Source organism: Biomphalaria glabrata, chromosome 4 (assembly GCF_947242115.1).
Source record: "Biomphalaria glabrata chromosome 4, xgBioGlab47.1, whole genome shotgun sequence".
In the NCBI taxonomy this organism is placed as follows: Eukaryota; Metazoa; Mollusca; class Gastropoda; family Planorbidae; genus Biomphalaria; species Biomphalaria glabrata.
In genome coordinates, this window is record NC_074714.1 from 52347367 (window position 1) to 52369350 (window position 21984).

Sequence of the window (21984 nt, forward strand, 5' to 3'; positions counted from 1 at the left end):
AGGTCTTACCTCCTACAGGTACACAGTGAGCAGACATGTTTTGTGGCAGGACTGACCAGTGCTGATAGTCAATGTAATAGTTAGGTGACGTGTTCTCTCTACACTCCAGACACATACTGTTGTCATCTAAGTAAAAAAAAAAAAAGACATTTGTGGTTGTTAGTCAACTTCTGTAAACCTTCAAGTACTGAACTTTTTCATTCAAGGGGCTTTTATGTTGTATTTTAATTAACTGTAGATTTGGGTTCAAGGTCAGGAAAATTACTGGGGAGATCTTCCTTCAAACTTTTTCGAATGTTGACAAATAAAGTTTTCCCTTACGTTGCAATGTTACAAATAATATTTTAACAATTAATGTTTGCTTGCTTTACATGCTTCGGAAGTTTCTTCAGAACTGAAGATCATTAAATCCTAGCCCAAACCTCACACAGGATAACACAGGGTGGGCGATTGGCAGGGTTTTTGAACCCAGGATCACCTAGATGACAGTCAAGAGTGCGTACCACACAAATAGGTAGCCAATAAAAGAGCAGGATAAAACAAAGCTTCAAATATTAAAGCAAATCTACAGATATCTCTACATAAATGTAGTTATAAACATTCAAATGTTATTATGTAATTTATACCTAACCATGATTTTTTTTTTTTTTTTACATACCACATAGTGAAAAGAAAAATCATTTGGAAATTTCTAACATACCCACGTAATGGTTAGGCTGACAAAAGGCACACTCAGAGTTGTTGACCCTGTACATGCCTTTATTACAGGGTGGACATTGTTCCAAGTCTCCATTTTTAGGCAGCAAAACCGACTGGGGATCTTTGTCATTGCAGATCTTCGGCTCCATCCAGCTAAATATTACCTGGGTCTGAAAGTTAATCAGTTTTACATTGATAATAATAAAGTATATTATATATAATAATATAGCACTCTTAGTAAAAAATTATACATACGAATGTAACTTACTGTTGTAAATTTGGCATGTAATGTAAAAGTAAAACTGCGGTGTGAACATATATCTTGTGTGCTAATGTAAAAATGTTTGTTTTAATTATGTATTTCTTTTGCAGTGCACAATTGTAAAACAAATTTCCTTACGGATAATAAAGATTATTATTACTATATCTTATTATTATTAAAGACATGTTTTATATAAGGACATGTATATGCGACTTTAAGTGACATATTCGACTTTCTGTGAAATCAGTACTACTGCTTAGTCTAGGTAGAACATATAATGTAAAATGTCATTATCCAAGGGTAGAAAAATTGGTTTAAAGTCAAGAAAGGCAAAAAAAACCCAAAGAAGTACAAACACTTTCTATCATAATTAACTGAATCACACTGACAAAGTCAGAATAAAGTACATGATTGCAAATATTTGTCATCAGTGGTATCACTCCAATTTATCTGGTGGACTGTATCTTTTATAAACCAACACAAAAAAAAAAGTTTTATTTTCATGTAACTCTCATACAAAGACTATTAATAACTTTGATACAGTCCAAGTCCTTTGAATATGTCATCACATTAGAAGAGAATATTGACTTGTCAAAACTTTGTATTAAATAGACAGTATTTAAAACTGATGAAACTGATATCATGTTTGATGATTCTTATCTTATCTTATTTAATACAGACGTTACTTCAAAAAAAAATAGAGTCTAGGCAACTAGGATAAGGCCATGAACATACCTGTCCATCTGCATCACAAGGTTTCTGGAAGGAGTAGTAGTCAAAATTAGTGCATGGAGGTCTGATCATACAACTTGGAGAGCCAATTTCTGGAGATACAAAGGAAGAGAACTATACAAAGCTAAAAAAAAATAGCTGAGACTCCTAATGACAAGCAAATCAACACTAATAAAACTTTCAAGAATTTAATTTCAAATAATGTTCAAAATACATAGAAACTTTTTTAGAGTGATTTAGATCTAGTATTTTGATGACTCCTTTGGTTCAATCTTTTAGGAGTGATACCAGGACTATCCTACCTAGCCCCAACTTAGTGCCAAAGTGAAACGGTCATTAGAAGATGCGACCTTGCCGACGGGTAGCATAACAAGTAAGAACTTTTTTTTATTGCACTGGTTGAGGATAGAAAGAGATATGCATAAGCCCTGTCTGTTCTATGATGGACTCCTGGACGGTTAGTGTGGTATATTGAAGGAAAATGGTGGAAGTCCCTGGTGTGCTCATCCTTAGGTCATGTCTATAGTTCTGGGTGTCTTTGGTTTCGAGCAACTAGCATTAGGGACCCCTTCCAGACAGGACAATTGTTCAGAAATGTTGGAAGGGAGCTTTCCTAGGCCCTAGTTTCAAGATCCACATTTAAATTCTCTCGACAATTACAAATTTAGGTGTGATATAGTGATTTGTTAAAGCTTTGGGTTAAATCTTTTTAGGAATGATTTAGTGATTTTTATTTTATTCTTTTAGAAAAATTTAGGGAGTGATTTAGTGATTGGTTGAGTTCTTCCAAGGATTAAGTGATTCCTTTGGTTAATTTGCTTTAGTAGGGAAAAAATTTAGCTATTCAATAGATTTTCTTGTTTGTATTTACTCTGAGCATCTTCATTACTTACGTACTTGCTTAATCCTGTGTACTCCCAGGGGAGCATAGGGCCGCAACCACACCTCTCCACCGAACTCGGTTCTGAGCAGCCTCATCTGCTCCCATGTCACTCCAGTACCCTCAGCTTCACTGATGACCGACCTCCTCCAGGTCTGCTTGGGTCCACCAACCCCATCCCCCTTCCCCACTGGCCCCAGTCAAGAGCCTGCCCTGCAACATTGGCAGCTGGTTTTCGCAGGGTGTTTCCCATCCAGCTCCATCCAGTTTTGTGATGTCTTGGGCCACGGGCCCCTGTCCAGCTCTCTCCCACAAACCGATAGTAGCTATCTTTTCTGGCCACCTAATTCCCATTAGCTTTATACAATGTATTAGTAAACCTTGTCTTTCACTCAACAAACTCAATGGTATAGAAAGTTGTGAGAAGCATAAAGATATAAAAGCAAGCACTGACCTGCATATTCTGATGAAGGACAAGGGGTACACTGTTTCGCTCCATGACCTGAAAACTGATCAGCAGGACACAGCTGACAAAACGATGTCCCACCGCTGCTGTAGGTACCATTGGGGCATTTGGAGCACTCGGATGTGTAGGCGACACCTGGAATCATGTAATCAGAAGTGTTGGTTATAACCATAAAAGTTGTATTGCTTTTGGATTTCATATACGAATGAAAACAATTTTTACATGTAATTATTAAGAAGAAATAGAACACTTAGAGCCTGCCATTTAGAATGATATAGCCTAGAAAAAAACAACCTTTGCAATCAAACAATTTGTTAATGTTCTTCTGTCACTATCATCACCACCTTAGCCTAAAACTTGTTAAAATAGCAAGAGTAGCACATAAGTGAACAACTTTCTAATGCTTTAAGTCAATTTTAAGTTTTTCAACTTTTTCTCATTTAATATCTCAACCTATGGTCATTAGATTTAAGCAGATAATGATGTATCATAATAAGGCCCACGTCACTGATGAGAAAGTATGACTAGAATGACACATAAACTGCATATGATATTATTATCTTCTCTTTTGAAATACTGTCTGTAATTTATAGGCTAAGAAAGTGTAAATAAATTGATATAAGAAATTCCCGGCAACATTAAAAATTAATTTAAAATCCAGTTTGATGAATCATTATAATCTTTTCTTTAGAGATAATGTCTGTAATTTATAAGATAAGATGTATATAGAAATATTAAAAAAGGAATAAAAAATGCAGTTTAATGAATCAGAAATTTCTCCAGTGCATTGTTATCATTCATACCTGTGATCTCAATTTTCCCAATAAGTATTGGACTGACTGTTGAATGCATCATTTCTGACAGAGCTCCGATTGTCCTCCAGCGCAAAACATTCATACCAGTTTTAAGATTGACCTAAGTAACATAAAGTATAAGATGTCAAACAGAATAGTTCACGTCTGCTACAAATTGTCAAAAAATATTTATTGAAATAGCAAGTTTTAGCTGCTTATGTATATCACATTTCAATTTTTTTATTTCCTTGTAGATTATTATTGCTGATATGTTGATTTAATAATGAGGAATGCAGTATTTCCTGTGGCGACCCAGCTCCAGCTGCGACCCACATATTTTGCCACATTCAGCGCAGACCATTTTTGCCAGTGGTCAATTTAGATTTCATTATACAGACTCTATTGCAGCAAATCATTTTGTGGGGTAGTTGTATGTTTTATATGTTGATTAATAAATTCAATAAGTCAATGACCACAGCACTAATATTGAAACAAGAGTTTTTTTATAGTGCTTATATTGACATAATACATAATTAGCATGGTAGCAAAGCTAAGAATTAATATTCTATTTCATTTCTTCATTTTCCTTGGGGCAATACTTTTTCTAAACTGCACAGTAAAAATAATCTCTGTCATCTATCAACCTGTAATTGACTATTCAGCAGTAATCGCAAAGATGTAACAAGTATCACAACAATATAGCTAATAACATGTTTTCATTGAATGGAAGGAACTTTTTAATCCACGTGGCATGCAATAGTTCAATAATAAACCAGGGTCTAACATTCTTCTTTGGTGCTAAGATACTTGAAAGCAGAAAATGAAAGCTACAATTTCCAAAAATATGTCAATCCTCTTAATCAGACCACAAGTTGCTTTTACTAAAATCATTCCTCCATTTAACGTTACTGAAAAAAAAAAAAGGAGGGAGGTTAAATAGTTGGTTTGTAGCTTTTTTAATAGTAGAAATTGAGTTGCATGACTGACCACAATAGTTGACCATTTTCCTTCAGAGGTTATCTCTGGCCACTTATCATTATCTTCACTGTCAGACGCTTGACATTGATCATTTTGAACCTGTGGATACATTATCAATGTGAACAAGCCAAACAGAAGTGTTCTTGACTCTAGCATTATGTTGTTTTTTTAAATTATTACTGTTTAGCACATCTCAATACTTCAGTATTTCTCCCAGTGTGCTCTCGTCCAATAGGGACATATGGGGGACAGGGTATTTGGGAGAAGGTTTCCTGTTGCCTTGAGGTGCTCAGAAAATAGACAGCTGTTAAATCTGGAATTTACAATTCCTAGTCTCCCTCATAGGATATTTGAAATCAGGATGGCTGTCTGGTCGTGCGGTTTGCGCGCTGGACTGTCATTTGGATTTATCGATGGTCGAGGGTTCAAATCCTGCCCGCTCCCATCCCCCGTCGTCCTGCGGGAGGTTTGGACTAGGAAGTAAACTATCTTCAACTCTGAAGGAACATCCGAAACATGTAAAACATTTTTACAAACAAGGTATCAGCCAACCACACCACAAGGTCCTCAGGGATCGCAAAGACCTTCCTTCAGGGAACAGTACTAGGAAGAAGAGGCAGACAGAGAAAGTGATGGGAAAACAATATCAAAGAATGGACAGGCCTGTCAGTGCATGAAATTCTATCCAAGACAAAGGACATAGAGGAATGGAGAAAGATGGTTGACAGTTCTTGTATGGTGCCCCAAAGATCCAACAGACTAAAGGAAGGTGATTAGCTCACCAGTATATGCTACTCAGCCAGAAAGATTATAGGTGATTCCAGCATTATGAGAACAAAAAACTAAAGCGCATTTCATAGTATGATAAAATACTTAATCGTGCCAATCTTACCCTAATTAAACATCACAAATGACATTCTAATATAACGGTTTCCAACTTGTCTATGGACTTGTGATTATTATATAATTTTACTTCATTAAACTATTCTCATGTCTTGATGGCAATTGAAAAGATTGGGATCTGATCATTACTAACTCTTGATATAGTAAATGAATAAAATCTTTATGTAATTTTTTCCTGTTCATGAATGAAAAGATTTGCTATACATAAATTTGAATACTCTTGAAATGACATCAAAACATAGGCATCTGATACAAGCATGACATTTACAAGTCTTACAAGACTATAATAGAGCTCCAACAAATATGTTATAACCAAAACAATTTAACATCTGATGACTCTTGACTTTATATCATGGCAATCACAAGACAATATTTAATTTAGTAAATGACAATTGACAATGACAACACTGAAATGAATGCCTACTCACAGTGAAATGAAACAAAGAGTCTGTGTCTGTATACTGGTACTCGAAGGTCACCTTACCCGGCCTGACAAGCTTGGCAGAGAAAAGTAGGTCACTGGGGCAGTGGCTTGGAATTGACATGATGTAGTTGCCTCTTGGAGTCCACTCTGATCTGCAGAATAATACAAGATCAGTTCAGATCATCCAGATTAATCAGAGTGGAACCGGATGCAGAAAATTTGAATAAACAACATTGTAAAATGAAAAAGAAAATTGAGCAGAAAACATTTCCTATTTATTAAATACATTTTCATTAAATTAAAAGCAGAATGATGATTATCAGCCATTTAATCAATGTAAACTATTCAATAAATTATATTAGTCCACTAACTAATATGTGTTACTCTTTTTATGTCTCAAGAGACAATATTTTCCCTTTGCAACTTCTCCTTGATGCAGTCACAGGTGCTGTTGCACTTTCACCCTTCTTTCTACTTCTGGAGTGTACTCCATCTACAATCCAGTACCCCTCCTTTATGCTTGCTCTCCATGTGAATCTATCCAGTTCTTCCCAACTGTTAGAGCTTCATGTCGCGTTTGCATACATCAGTATTCTTAAAAGTGGACGACCAGTGGCTCTCCTGCCTTCTATTAGATTACCATACTGAATGTCTTGTAGGAGTTGACCTTGTGGCATTCTGTGAACATGACCAAGCCAGCTAAGCAATCGTATGCTGAAAACAGCACAGATATCCTGGCACCCTGCTCTTTGCATCACATCCTCATTGGTTATATTATCTTGCCACCTTCTTTAAAAAAAACGTCTTAAGCATTGGAGGTGGAAGATATTCAGATTTTTTCTTGCCAAGAGTAGGCTGACCATGTTTCACTACCATATAGCACAGTGCTCATCACACTAGGGCTTTGGTATTGTTAGTCAGCAAGGTATTGTTCCACACTCTTTTCTGCAGCCATATTAATCTACTCCTGATAGCAATCCATAACTTTGTGTAAGCTACAAATATTGCAAAGCTCTATCTTTAACTGATCTAGGAATGATTTAATGCTGTCAACTTTATCCTATAGCTTCCACCTGAGAGAGTAACAACTGCATTCATTTTTAATATTTATAAAAGTTTATAGAAACATTGTTTTGAAATAAGTTGCAGAACCATTGACAACAAACTTAAGGGTTATTATCTCTAAGCCCTACAGATAATAACTCTGGCATAGGACAGTCGCAAGCCTGGCTGAGAAAGGAGGAGAGTTGAGTGTACGGCTAGTTAACATACCCTTAGAAAAACCACTAGCTACAGAAACACCAAACAGCAAATCAACTGAAGTCACAACCTGGGAGAGGATGGACTTCTAGCTTGAAGGTTTATGACCCATCTCATAAGGGTCATTTGAAAGCCGACAGGCTGAAGAGCATCTCCATCATCTCTACCAGGACCATCACCACCATCTCTACCAGGACCATCACCAACATCATCTCTACCAGGACCATTGCCACCATCATCTCTACCAGGACCATTGCCACCATCATCTCTACCAGGTCCATCGCCACCATCATCTCTACCAGGACCATCACCAACATCATCTCTACCAGGACCATCACCACCATCATCTCTACCAGGACCATCACCACCATCATCTCTACCAGGACCATCACCACCATCATCTCTACCAGGACCATCACCACCATCATCTCTACCAGGACCATCACCACCATCATCTCTACCAGGACCATCACCACCATCATCTCTACCAGGACCATCACCACCATCATCTCTACCAGGACCATCACCACCATCGGTACATGAAACGTCCGGACCATGTATAAGACTGGGAAGACAGCGCAAGATGCAGCTGAAATGAAACGGTACAACCTCACCATCTTAGGAATCAGTCAAGATGGATAGGTTCCGGGCAGAAAAGACTGACTTCGGGTGAGCTACTTTTAGTAGTAGTTAGACTACTAATGTTTACTAATGGGAATAAGTAGGGGAAAGGCTTTTGATAAAGAACCTAACACCTTTCCCAATAAGGTAATTATCTCTAAGCCAGACAAATGTTGTTAACTAGTGAGACAATCTAAGTGCACAGCAAACTAATCAGTATGTGACTCTATTGGAAATGTTCTACTAATGTGTGGTCAATGAAACTATACAAAACAAGCTGAGAAGTATGTTCAGTCCTAACAGTCGAATGAAACAACAAATCATTGTAATAGTCAGCCCTTCTCTCCATCACTACACACAATTAACATATCAGATTGCTGTAAAAGATTTCACAAAATTGGATGAGAAACAAGAGATGCTAATGGACTTGTAACAAAGATGACATTGAAAGCCCCCCCCCCCCAAAAAAAAAATTAATGTTGTTAATATTTAAAGAAGGATAGATATAGAAAGATTATATTGTATCGGAGTATCCAAGGTATAGAAGAAAGATGAAGATTTGAAAGTGGTGTTATACTTAGTTCATTTTTTTAAAAAGCTGAAATAAGTAAGACCCAGAACAAAAAAAACAACATTACATGTGAAACTAACAAGTTGCAGTGTAGAAATTTTGCTTAGTGACCACTAGAGTTAATTATAATGACTATAAGATATTTAACCATTATTATTATTAAAAGGGAAAAAGTCTGACCCAAAATACGCACATGTATACAAAACTGTCACAAACGGATAAAAAAGGAAATGAAAGAAGCGAAGAAAAGTGGATAGAGAATAGGTGTCAGTATTGGAGGTGAAAAGCTGACTAGTGTCAGTTGCTTCTAATACCTCGGAGCTATTGTCTCAGATGAGGGAATGAAACCTGAACTACTGGCCCAAATTGCACAGTCCACAGAAGCCCTTTCAAGGCTTAGCCTTTGGCACCAAAATCAGACTGACACTGGTCATGGCCACATTTCTATATGCTTGTGAGTCTTGGACGCTGACTGCAGAGCTAGAGAGGAGGATCCTAGCAATGGCATTGAAATGCTACAGAAGGATCCTAGGCATCACATTTAAAGGCCGCATTACAAACCAAGAGATAAGAGACAGGGTTACTGCAGCGATTGGACCCCATGATGACCTGCTAACTATCATTTAAAAAATGCAAGCTAAAAATCTATGGCCATATTACAAGGTCTCCGGGGCTCGCAAAGAAGCCTATACACTGATTACATATGTCGCAGTTACAGGATATGGAAATAACTGAGCTTGTTGAATAATAAATATTTCAAATTATTCAATATAATCAGAGAATTATCTAATAACAATTCCCTGAATAACCTTAATATATATATATTAATAATGGCATTAGATTTGATATAATAATAATAATAACAATAATAATAATAATAATTTTTATTGTCCGTAAGGAAATTTGTCTTACAATTTGTGCATTACACAAAACAAAACATTATAACTATAAAACAAAAATGTACATTCACACCAGAAAAAAGAGACAGGAACAGAGCCATAACACAGTCACTATGTGCGTATGCATTCAGCAATGAGCACTTTTAAAGTAACCAAGACTAAAGAGCTACTATAATGGTCAACTTGGTCATGTGGTATGCATCCAACCCCAGTCATCCTGGGGGTGATTAGGGTTAGGATGTGATTATCTTCCAATCTGAAGGAACATCAGAAAACATTTATAACAAAACTTGAGGCTGATGTGTTTCTTGAAAACCTGATTTTCCAGGGGTTAGGGTTAGGATGTGATTATCTTCCAATCTGAAGGAACATCAGAAAACATTTATAACAAAACTTGAGGCTGATGTGTTTCTTGAAAACCTGATTTTCCAGGGGTCTGTGGTGGCTGAGTGCTGAAGACCTTGACTTACAAACTGAGGAGTTTCAAGTTCGGGTCATCTAGGTAAAGACTGGAATTTTGAACTTTGGGATTTTTAGGACTCCCCTGTCCACCCAAATGAAATGGATACCTGACAAAAGTTGGGGAAAATAAAGATGATTGGTCATTGTGCTGGCTAGATGACACCCATTTTAACGCCATAGAAATATCGCCTGCCCTATAAATTTTAAGGTCCGAAAAGGTCACTTAAGTTATTCTTTTGATTGCAGTATGTGTAACATAGGCCTAATGAGCTATGAAACAGGCTTGGCAGTAGAGTAAGATAGTAACATCTATTTTCAACAAAACAAAGCAAGATCGCTGGCAAGGATTCTGCTAAAAAGCTAAAAGCAATAATCTATTTGATTTCATTATAAAAATCAAGATAAAATTCCAGTGGTATGCATTGTTGTATGCATTGTTTTTATTAAAAAAATCAAAATATAAAATGTTATTTCTATACTATAGTCCAAATCAATAGTTACAGGCATTTGAAACACCATTTTTTATTGTCTGGTTTATTTTTTTAAAAAAGTTAAATCAAGGGAGATGACCAAATTGATAACACTATCTCTTGACAAATAGAACATCAGTTAGAGCCTGTCACACAATAATCAATACCCCACTATGCACTTAATTGCAGTTATCTTCCACTGATCACAGCAACTATTGATCACCCAATCAAGGAAAAAAAAGTTATTGACAAGGTCAGTCAATGCAAAAATATTGAAGAAACTTTACAGTCCAATAACTATTCCAATTATTCTTGGAGATTTAGACTAGTCATTGAGCTGATTAAGACAACCTGTTCCATTCTCTAACGGCACTAGGGAAGAAGGAGCACTTGTACAAATTTGTTTAGTGTATGGAATAAGAAATGTGCCTCTATCTTTGAACCTTTCTGAGTATTTCATTAAGTTTTGTTTTTCTATTTGTAAAGTATGGTGAAGTGTTTATGTATTATAGCTACTTTACTTTTCATTCTTCTGTCCTCAAGTGTCTCTAAGTTTAGTAATTTTACTAATGTTGTTACTCTAATTAAATTGGAATATTCGTTTGTTATAAATCTCACTGCACTATTTTGTATTTGTTCTAGTTTCTTTATGTTGTTGTTTTTTAGTTGAGGGATCCCAAACAGAGGATGCATATTCTAATATTGGCCTAATTAAAGTTAAATAGAATTTTTAGTTTTATGTTTGTAAAAATGTTTTAAATAAAATAAATGTTTTGCTTAATTTTTTAAATAATTTCATCAATATGGGATTCCATAATAATTTTTCATTTATTATTACACCTAGATATTTTAAGTTTTTTAGTCTGTGTAACTGGTTTACCATGAATAAAATAAGTAGTTTTTATTTGTTTTAGTTTTTTGTTACTCTAAATAACTGGCATTTTTCTGGGTGGTAAGACATGCTCCAATTTGAGTCCCATTTTTGGGATAATACCTATTTGTAATAGATATATAGAAATGTAATTCTATGTTTTTGTGAGTTTTAAATTGCAATCAATTTTTTTACTTGCATTTTCAAAATAAAATAGCATTAAAAATACATAGTCTATTGGGTTAGGATTGCTTCAACAAGGGAAAAAAAATCAATAACTATAATGTACTTAATAATAACCTTAGATCAAATCAATGTACAAAAACAACAAGAAGGCTTTCACAGACACTTGTCTAGTTTCAACCAAGTCACCACATCAATACGAATGTTGACTTCAATGTTGTTTATATTTATTTGTTTATATTTGATTTCAAAGCAATGTCTCTGGTTAATGTAATTCTGACATATAGTTTTCCTTTTTTTTTAAATTAATTCCTCTATTCAGTTTTTGAATTCATGGGAACTGGGAAATACTTCTTTAACAATTTTCCTAGACATCTGACAGTGGATGTATATCTTAGGAAAAGAATTACTAGCTAATTAGCCAAACTGGGAAAACTCTAGTTTGACTGTTATATATAAGTTTTTGAAATATTATCTTCTATCATTAGAAATTGTATATACTCTGAGTGGATTTATAAATTGTTTCATAGGGGGGGGGAGAGGGGTTTTGTCCTGTCTAGCATTCAATTACACCAGGAATGGAGATATAGGCTAACAGTGTGGAGACTAACAGGCTCCTATTACACCTGTCAATTTAACTATCACTTGTTCTGTAATACATCACAATAAACTTGTCATGACTAATTTGATCATGTCTACCCTCTCTCTCTCTCTCTCTCTCTGCACACCCAGACCATCTTACCTCCCCCCTTCCCCTGGACCACCACCAACACACATCCCAAGATATCAATATGTTATTGTCTGAACAGCTCAATCTAAAAATAGCTCACCCCCACCTGTTGTTCCCCCTCGCCAAGTGATGGTTTGCTGTAGTCACTCTAGGAAATAGCCAGGTGTGAGATGACACTCACACCTCACTCCTGTGTCATACATTAGGATTGTTTCCTTGTTTTAACATTGCTTTACAATATTCTAACAGTATAAAGATTGGTTCCTGGAAATTAACTTTGCCTTTAACATACTTAGCTATTTTAATAAATAAAAAATTCATTCATTGTTCCATTTTTTTTTTTATGTTTTACATTAATGAACCATAAATCATCCATAAAAAAAAAAGTAAATTCCCAGTTCAGACCTTGTGGTCTGTAGAGCAAATGATGTGAAGGTCAACTGTTTCTGTGGCCTACGGTTAACGATGGTGTCAAGTGGCCAGCACAACGACCAACCGCCTTTAATTTTCTTCAACTAATGTCAGGTACCCATTGGAGCTGGGGGGACTCAGAGGCACCCTAAATCATCCATAAACTTGCAATATTTTTTTAAACAAACCATAATTTTTTTAAAATTATATAATAACAGGGAGCCCCAGAATGACCTTCTGATCATTATAAAAAAAATGCAAGCTAAAACTGAATGGCCATATCACAAGATCCACACTTTCCTGCAGGGCACAGTTCCAGGTAAAAGAAGAGGCAGACAAGTAATGGGAAGACAACATCTAGGAATGGACAGGCCTGTCAACAAAAGACAGAGAAGAATGGAGAGAGATCACGTGTGATGCCCCAACAGTTAAGGCTAAGTGGGTGAAGTTGAATATCAGGGAGAGGGAATGAGAAAAGAATAGAATAATAAAGGCAATATTTTGTGGAGATAAATTTGTTCTAAATCTTGATTTAATGAAGTTATGTAAACACTGTATAAGCTCGTGTTCACAAAAGAACTGTTTTAAAATGGAGCAAAGATAAACATAAATAAAAAAATAGTCAGATACACAGATGGAAAGACAGTGCAAAAAATTAAACAACATTTGTAAACAAAAATCATAGTTTATAACTCTCAATGATAATAGGAAGACCTTTTAACAATGCATTGTATTTGTGTTGTAAGTTAAATGCTAAATCTGTAGTAGGCTTCAACCAAGAGATGAGACCCACTGATCAAAATAAGATGAAGCCAAGCTAACTTAGAACCATCAACCTGGCGCCAGACAGCTCCCAGTCTGGCCAGGGGATGGAGAAGCCAACATACTGTCAGAACACTTGACAAACAACAGATACATTTTGAAAACCAAAGAAAACAAGCTTCCTGCGTAAGAGTGCACTTAGTACTATGTGTGGGTGTGGAGAATTATTGTGTGTGTGTGTGTGTAGCACTGCTGTGGGTGTGTGATCCTTAATTTAATCCTCACATTGGAAGGGAATAACCAGCCAATTATCTTCCCATCTTTCATCAAACTGATACAATACCTATAATTCAAACTCATTTTAATTCATCTTGTTTCTTTGAGAGCCATTCAAAATATTTTTTTTTGTATAAAAAACAATCAGCTGCATCATCAACAGCTTGTGATTGAATTGTTCATTTACATCCATAATTCAATCTAGCACAAAAGTTTCAATTTTGGCTCAGGGCGTGAGCTGAACTCAGTCTGGAAGACATGAAAATGGTTCCTGGTGTGATCAATAATCATAAATCATTTTCTTGCCGCCTTGTTTTGTTGTCTCTCATTTGCATGACAAGGAATAATTTAGAAAGCAATATGCTAGAGGAAGAAATTTTGATTGTGTTAGGCTATGTGTTTGTGTGAAGTGGGACAAGAATGTCAAACAGTTATACCATTAATCAAGCCATTTGCAGTTGGCAAGGAGCTATGTTAATTCTCTCTTGCCTTGATATATTAATGAAAAAAAAAAACAACTTCTATATATTTCAATATAAAATAATTTGTAACAAAAGTTTGTAAATATTTTTTTTTGCTAGATTGACTAAAATTGAATGAGACTACAATTCAAGTTTCTTTCTGAATTCAAGCAGAGCTCTTTTAGTTCTTTGGTTACAAGAATATTATATGGCCAGCACAATGACCAACTGCCTTAATTTTTTTTTCTTTACTTAACAAAAGTCTGGTACTTTTTACCTTCCAAACCGTATGTGGAAAGTAACATTCTCAAATAACATGTAGAAATGTTTTTCTAATGAGATTTTAAACCAGGGCCCATCATTTAAGTTGATCTGCCAGTTGGTCTTCACATCTCAGAATGGCACAATGTTTCAGTCTTTTACTGCCAGAGCATAGTTTTATTTCCAACCAGTTGATTTAAGCGTTAAGTTAATAAGTGAGATAGAAAAGTGTTTAAATAGAAAGGGGAGGCCAACACAAGTGTGCACCCACACACAAAATTGATTTAACTCTAACATTATATGATAGCTTTAGAAAAAAAATTAACAACCACAGAAAACAAAAGCATAGCAATGTTTATAGAAGCATGCCTTTTATTATTTTGAGCTAAGATCCGAATGTAAGAGCATTGCTAAGCGGCCTCAAATATTGTTTTAAAAACAAAAGCATACATACAAGTTTTAAAAAAATATGATGAAATACGGTTTAACTATGTTTCTGTGTTTAAACAGAAATTAGCGGTCCTTAGTCTGATTGTTCAGCAAAGAAACTCTATTTTGGTTTATAAAAACCTGAATAACTTAAAACAGTTGAACAGGTTTACACTTTTAATATTTTCTTATGGACTTTAAAAAAAACATGAAAACATTATTAAAAAAAAAAAAGAGAGCTAGAGATAAAGACACTAAGATATTCTAGGACAAATTCTTGGTGCTCCTTCCCTAATGCCATTAGAGCATAGAAAAGATGGCCTGAATCAGCCAAGAAAATCAATGACTTAACATTTCAGTTTCTAATTGGCACACACAATTAGATTAACACATGGATATGCATAGAATGTAATAACCTTCTGTTTTGAAGGAATGACTGTAATATATAAAGGGGTCCCAAACAGAGGACGCACACTCTAACACGTTGGTCAAATATTTTTTCATTATCTCTTTTTTACAGTTAAGTAATGGCTAGTTTCCTCATGTGTCCAAAAAAAAAATTTGTTTTCTATTTCAAACAAATGAAAGTTGACGCACACAAATAGCTTTACTGTTTCATTAGAAATGGCACTGGGCCATAATGGGCATGTTTTTAGGGAAATCTGACATACTATGATTTTTTTAATTTTTTTTACTAAGCTCTCAGAATAGACAAAGAGCAACCTTATACAATGCAGGACATCGCCAAAACATGTAGATATTGATCACATGACTCAGTGCTTACCTTGAGCAGTTAGAGCGCTGTTTCCTTCTCCAGCCACTGAGCCCATCTTGGGCCAGCTGTTCCACTTTCACAGCAAAACCTGTCGGAAGTATATCCCACTCATTGTATCTAATTCCACCGCCCAAGGAGTATGTTCCAGCTGGGCAGGGGTGACACTGCTGATCTCCTTGAATGTCCAGGTACTCGCCCGCATTACAGGCAAAATCTGGGTTAAAAGAAATATAAATAATGCTTGGGATAGTTTGTTTGCATTGTTCGGAGCTATTCATCTATTGTAAAAACTTCTTTGCATTTAAAAATAAATAAATAAATAAAGCTTGTAGAATTGGTAGTTCATAAGTTACAATTATAGTTTCAAGAGGCAAGTTTTCAAATTGAATTTTAATAGTTGATGTCAGACATGCTTAATGCTTTGACAATACCCCTGAGCTCCTATTGACTTTCAGTGTCAAGTAAGGTGCATGATACTGCTATATCGATAAATACAATACTGATATATCGATAAATACAATACTGATATATCGATATATCAGACTGGCAGGTTCAAAAGGTTAATGTGTGTAAGTGTTAATTTATTGGAATCCTTACATTTTTTCCAGAAATTGTGTAAAAACATTCACGCTTCACAAGATTGAATTACATAAACTGTCACAACTATTGCAGACACAGGAAGAAAGGAAGCTTGTATGCTATCTGGATTGAAGTTCAGTGGTCACAACGGTCCCGGGTTCAAACCCTGCCCGCTGCCATTCCCCCCCACCCTGTCATCCTGCGGTTGGTTTGGGCTAAGATGTAATTATCTTCAGAAGATGAAGAAACATCCAAAACATCATACAGTGTAAACATCTAAGGGTAGAGTGTAGTAATCTTCATTTTGTAAGAGTCTTTATGTTATAGCTTATTTCAAGTTGAGGTTACACAGCTACTTACCACATTCCTTTCCTCTTGTTGTTAAACCAGGGTAGTTGGCAGGTGTACAGGCTCCAGGATTCTTGGGCACTGGCACTCTCCATCTTCCCCCTTGGCTATCACACTCAGTATAAACATAATGGAACTCATCCTTAGGAAATAAAGACACACCAAACATTAGAAACTTTGTAAATTTTGTTTTCATTTTGGTTTGAATTCAAAGCATTGAAATCTGGCATAATCAATAATGGAAAATACTTCTTTAAAAAAATGTTAAAGACTATTTAGGCATATATGCTAGTAAAATATAAATGTATCTTTTCAAACATCTGTAGGAAGACTATTTAGGCATATATGATAGTAAAATATAAACTTATCCTTTCAAACACCTGTAGGAAGACTATTTAGGCATATGCTAGTAAAATATAAAGGTATCCTTTTAAACATCTGTAGGAAGACTATTTAGGCATATATGCTAGTAAAATATAAACTTATCCTTTCAAACATCTGTAGGAAGACTATTTAGGCATATATGCTAGTAAAATGTAAACTTATCCTTTCAAACATCTGTAGGAAGACTATTTAGGCATATGCTAGTAAAATATAAACTTATCCTTTCAAACATCTGTAGGAAGACTATTTAGGCATATATGCTAGTAAAATAGAAAGGTATCCTTTCAAACATCTGCAGGAAGACTATTTAGGCATATGCTAGTAAAATATAAACTTATCCTTTCAAACATCTGTAGGAAGACTATTTAGGCATATGCTAGTAAAATATAAAGATCTTTCAAACATCTGTAGGAAGACTATTTAGGCATATGCTAGTCTCTAGAGAAAATTAAAATATAAAGATCTCCTTTCAAACACCCACAGGGCAAAAGAGGAAAAGCTTAAAAATCTGCTTCTATGGACACAATTTAACAAGGGAGATAAGTGACCAGCACAATGACTGTCAGGGGGAGGTATGGCGAGAATGAATGTTAGTTTGATATTTTGGTATGATTGTTATATCCCCTTGTTAAGAATGCAAAGTGTTTCACATGTTATGAACTGAATGATTTAGTCTTCTTTGAATGTGCGAGAGAGTGTGTTAGTTAGTGAGGTCTTGTTTCCGGTCCAGGAAGGTTGGAGAGTCGCTTCCTGGACTGGTGTTTTGTGTATTAAATATTTATTGAAGTTGATTCATTGCTCTATTGGATATTATTAAAGTATTAAAGTATCATTGTTATTTCATGGAAAGTATTATTGTTATATTGTTGAAGTTTATCAATAATAATTAATTGTAAGTAATCAAGTAAACCCCTAAGGAGCCAAGACAAGACCAGCATATAATTTGAACCCTGACAATCTCTTTTAGTTCCCCCCAACTTATGTCAGATACGCATTAGAGTTTGGTTCCGTACAGTCTTTTTGTTAATGGATATAAGCACTCCCCTACCTATAAAACGCTTCCAATGGCATGTCTCAAATAGCCTTTGACAACCAGTCCAACTTCTGGCCTTCACATAAAGCAGCAGTTCTCAACCCTTTTTACAGTCCCCCACTCTGCCGCGACCCCCCCCCCCCTGAACACACACAGCAATGTACAAAAAACAATGCATTTTTCGATGGTCTTAGGCGACCCCTGGGAAATCGTCAATCGACCCCCAAAGGGGTCACGACCCACAGGTTGAGACAAAAGTAAAGTAAAACAACCCTTTCAAACCTTGAGGCCAGAGAGGATGTAAAGGTCATCTGTTTCTATGGCCCAGGGAGTCATAATACCAGCACAACGACCAGCCGCCTTTACTTTCCTCAACTAAGTCAGGTACCCAGTAGAGTTGGGTGGACTGAAGAGGTGTCCAGAAAGTCCTGGAATGAAAAATCCCAGTCTTCACAGAGAATAGAATTCAGGATCTCTCTGTTTGGAAAGCATTTTACCACTCATTCACCATGCCTGTGGCCTTTACATGTGACACAAATACTGGATCCGGTGGAACACTAACAGGAGAAGGGGCAAATAAAGTAACTGAGACCTTTAACCAAGCTTTAGGCAGGAGTGGCTTGTGATCCTTAGCTGGCTAACCACCTAGGAGAAAGAGAACCCTGAATTCAAACTTCTGCTACCTTGCAGCTATATCCCAACTTAAGAAAAGCTTCAGGAGTGAGTCAATTCTCTCAAAAAATCAGGAGTTGGCAGCACTTAGGCAGCTTGATAAACACAGTGCTACACCTTGGCAGAGCCTTCTAAGCTACTGATATTAAAATCTTTCTGCACTTGCCATTCCTTTATACAAAGCAGCTGCATAGAGATGGGGGAACTGCTATGTGGATGACTCATTCTGAAGTTCCCAGGCATTCATCTTATCTCTATGAGATGATCCATAGTCATTTTGGAACTGAGTTTGGTGGACTCAAAGGCAACCTCCTAGAAAGCCCAAAGTTAAAAATCAACAGGATTTGAATTTAGAGCCCTTGGTATGGCAACCAAGCATTTATTACTAATTCACCAAGTCCCACTCTTAAAGAATAATATTCTAAGATCAAAAGAGTGTCAGGATATTACTATTTTTAAGATTTAAAGTTTTAATTAACGTTTTAAAAAATTTAAACTAATAAAATGTATTTTATAACTATTACTTTGTCCTTTACATCTTCAAATATTTTATTTTATCTTTCATTTATGTCATGACATCTTAATAGTATCTTTGTTTTGTGTATGTCATGGCATCTTAATAATATTTTTGTTTTGTGTATGTCACCACATCTTATTATTTACTTAGTTTTGTGTATGTCAAGACATCTTAATAATATCTTTGTTTCATGTATGTCATGACATCTTAATAATATCTTTGTTTCGTGAATGTCATGACATCTTAATAATATCTTTGTTTTGTGTATGTCACGACATCTTAATAATATCTTTGTTTCGTGTATGTCATGACATCTTGATATTTTTCTTTGTTTTATTTAAGTCATAGAATCTTAATATTTTCCTTGTTTCATGTATGCCACAATATCTTGAGTTTTTCCTTTGTTTTATTTATGTCATAACATCTTACTAGTTATTTACAAAAATCAAACTTAAAATTATAGGGAAAAAAAAAGGTGAAAATGTGATTTGTGAAATATGATTAAAGATACGAATTTCCTTTTTCAAATTAAATACACCTTAAAAAAATAACAGAACACATAATAAGACACCCTCTGGTGTTCTGCATGATGTTTGGCCTAGAATGTAATTTTTTCTTTATGTCTGTCACAAACTTTAAAAAAAATAAATTTACTTCTTACCAAACGGCACTGGGGTAAATCAGCACTACTTGAAATAAACAGCAAACTTGATGCCAGCCAAAGCAGAAGATAGCTGTATTCACAAAGCAGCATTTTCTTTTGAAGAACGTCACAACAGAAAAGCTTTATATTGGGAGTATCACACTATTACTATAGCTACAACGTCACTCTGCGTTAAACATTTTACCAAACTTCTTCAAGTCTTTCACTAACGACTATTATCCAATTATAAACTAGATGAAACAAAATAATTAAAATCCAAATTTACACTTTCTGTTACAAAGACATCTAAATATAATATGAGTCGCAAAATGATTAGACTGAAAGGGTTCATTATTTGTTTCAATCAGCATCAAATTTAAGTTTATTCCATAACAATTATATAATTGTGTTTAACATCTTCAACAGTGATGGAACATAGGTAAAAAGGTAAAGATGATTTGAAGTTTCTATGGCCGATGATTATAGGCGATGTCATGTGGTCAGCACAATGACCAACCACCTTTACTTCCCCATCATATGTCAGGTAACTACTAGAGCTGGATGAGCTTGATGGTTGACTGGTCGTGCGGTTTGCACGCTGGACTGTCGTTTGGATTTATCTATGGTCCCAGGTTCAAACCCTGCCCGCTCCCATCCCCATCATCCTGCGGGAGGTTTGGACTAGGAAGTAAACTATCTTCAACTCTGAAGGAACATCCGAAACATGTAAAACATTTTACAACTCAGCAGAGTCCTAAAAATTCCTAAGTTCAAAATTGTAGTCTTCAACTAGAATCAAACTCTAGATTCTTGGTTTGGATGCCAAATACTTTACCACTCAGCCACCATGTCCATTACTGCTAAAATAATTAGGCCTACTGTAAATATGGGTGAAATTTTTCAGTTTGAAAGTATATATATCATATATGGTATAACATTCTGGTATATGAAATTTCAGCCAAAATTATTTCTAGAAAAATAAAGTAGGCCTATTATCATTACTCTTAAAATACTAGAACCTGACAAGCAGGGCAATTTGTAGGGTATCTAGCTAATATGTCAATTCTTTACAAAAATAAAAAAGGCAAGGGGAAGAAAAAAAAATGTATGATTGTTGTCAGCCTGGCTGATTCAGACTACCTGTTCCATGCTCTAAGGGAACTAGGTAAGAAAGAGCACTTTGATCTATCAGATTTAAACTCTAGTCCTAGAAGAATAAGCAATAATATATGGAATAAAGAGAATAGACTACAGTCTACAGTTACTACAGACTACATTACAGTTACAGAGTTATTTTAGAGTGTATCATACTAAACTACTAATTAAACTTGACTTGTTTTAAATTTAATCTACTAGACGCTATTATTTTATTATGATTTACTTTACAATTTATGTGGGTGAAATTATAGGTAGATAGCTAAATTAGAATAGATTATAATATTATATAGTAAGCCTATGCCTATAGTATATCTAGATTGAAAGATTGCCTAGAATTTAAATTTAAAGGATAATTAAATTATATGTAGAATCTAGATCTAGTGACCTATCCTATGCCCCTATGCTCTGTTTGTTAGATTCTAATTTCTAGATTATAGTTAGATCTAGATCTAGCCTATATACTATCTAGACTCCTAGCCTCTAGGTACGTAACAATAATGTTATCTACGTAACATATCATACAATATTACAATAGAGTGAATAATATCCATCCATTCAGTCGATTGATTATATTGTAGTATTGTAGATTATAATATTATAGGGCCTAGTCAGTATAGTAGATCTATATATTTAATTATAATTATATTATTAATTTATTTACAGAATAGATCTAGAGTCTATATGACTGAGTATGAATCTATTCTATAACTTAAATGACTATGTAAACGTAAGTCGTAACAGCAATTTAAAAGTATGTAAACTATTTTAACTATGACACTATGTAAATGTAGGATTGTAGTAACTTATTGTAGCCTACAATGTAGGCTATTCATCAAGTGATCAAGGCAAGGCTATTGAATTGTATAACAAGAGACGCACATGTAATTACGACAGGTAAATATCTAAACTCTTACTAGAGACGAAATGCCCAGACCACTATTACTATTAGAGAAATATGTAACAGATGTTCAACAAAACATTTAAAAACAGAGAAGTGAGCACTGCCGGACGATACACACTCACTCTGTAGCACACGACTCACTCAATCTAAATCTATATTGAGAATCGGG

General features: G+C 35.2%; 1 protein-coding gene across 4 annotated transcripts in view; it reads right to left on the reverse strand.

Moving 5' to 3' along the window:
- The window catches only part of LOC106067356 (endosome/lysosome-associated apoptosis and autophagy regulator family member 2-like), a 40064-nt gene extending 18092 nt beyond the window's left edge, over nucleotides 1–21972 (reverse strand). For 2 of the 4 annotated variants that reach the window (XM_056026891.1, XM_056026888.1), the window contains exons 1-11: nucleotides 21829–21971; nucleotides 19775–20007; nucleotides 16520–16649; nucleotides 15590–15794; nucleotides 6143–6290; nucleotides 4821–4910; nucleotides 3843–3954; nucleotides 3028–3174; nucleotides 1697–1785; nucleotides 701–869; nucleotides 10–126 (exon numbers count right to left, since the gene is read on the reverse strand). In XM_056026891.1, the coding sequence (XP_055882866.1) occupies nucleotides 10–126; nucleotides 701–869; nucleotides 1697–1785; nucleotides 3028–3174; nucleotides 3843–3954; nucleotides 4821–4910; nucleotides 6143–6290; nucleotides 15590–15794; nucleotides 16520–16649; nucleotides 19775–19867 (1300 nt within the window). In that variant the 5' untranslated portion in view covers nucleotides 19868–20007; nucleotides 21829–21971. Of the gene's footprint in view, nucleotides 1–9; nucleotides 127–700; nucleotides 870–1696; nucleotides 1786–3027; nucleotides 3175–3842; nucleotides 3955–4820; nucleotides 4911–6142; nucleotides 6291–15589; nucleotides 15795–16519; nucleotides 16650–19774; nucleotides 20008–21793 lie in introns of all 4 variants that reach the window. The other 2 variants (XM_056026890.1, XM_056026889.1) reach the window with 2 other exon arrangements.
- Nucleotides 21973–21984: the final 12 nt, after the last annotated feature.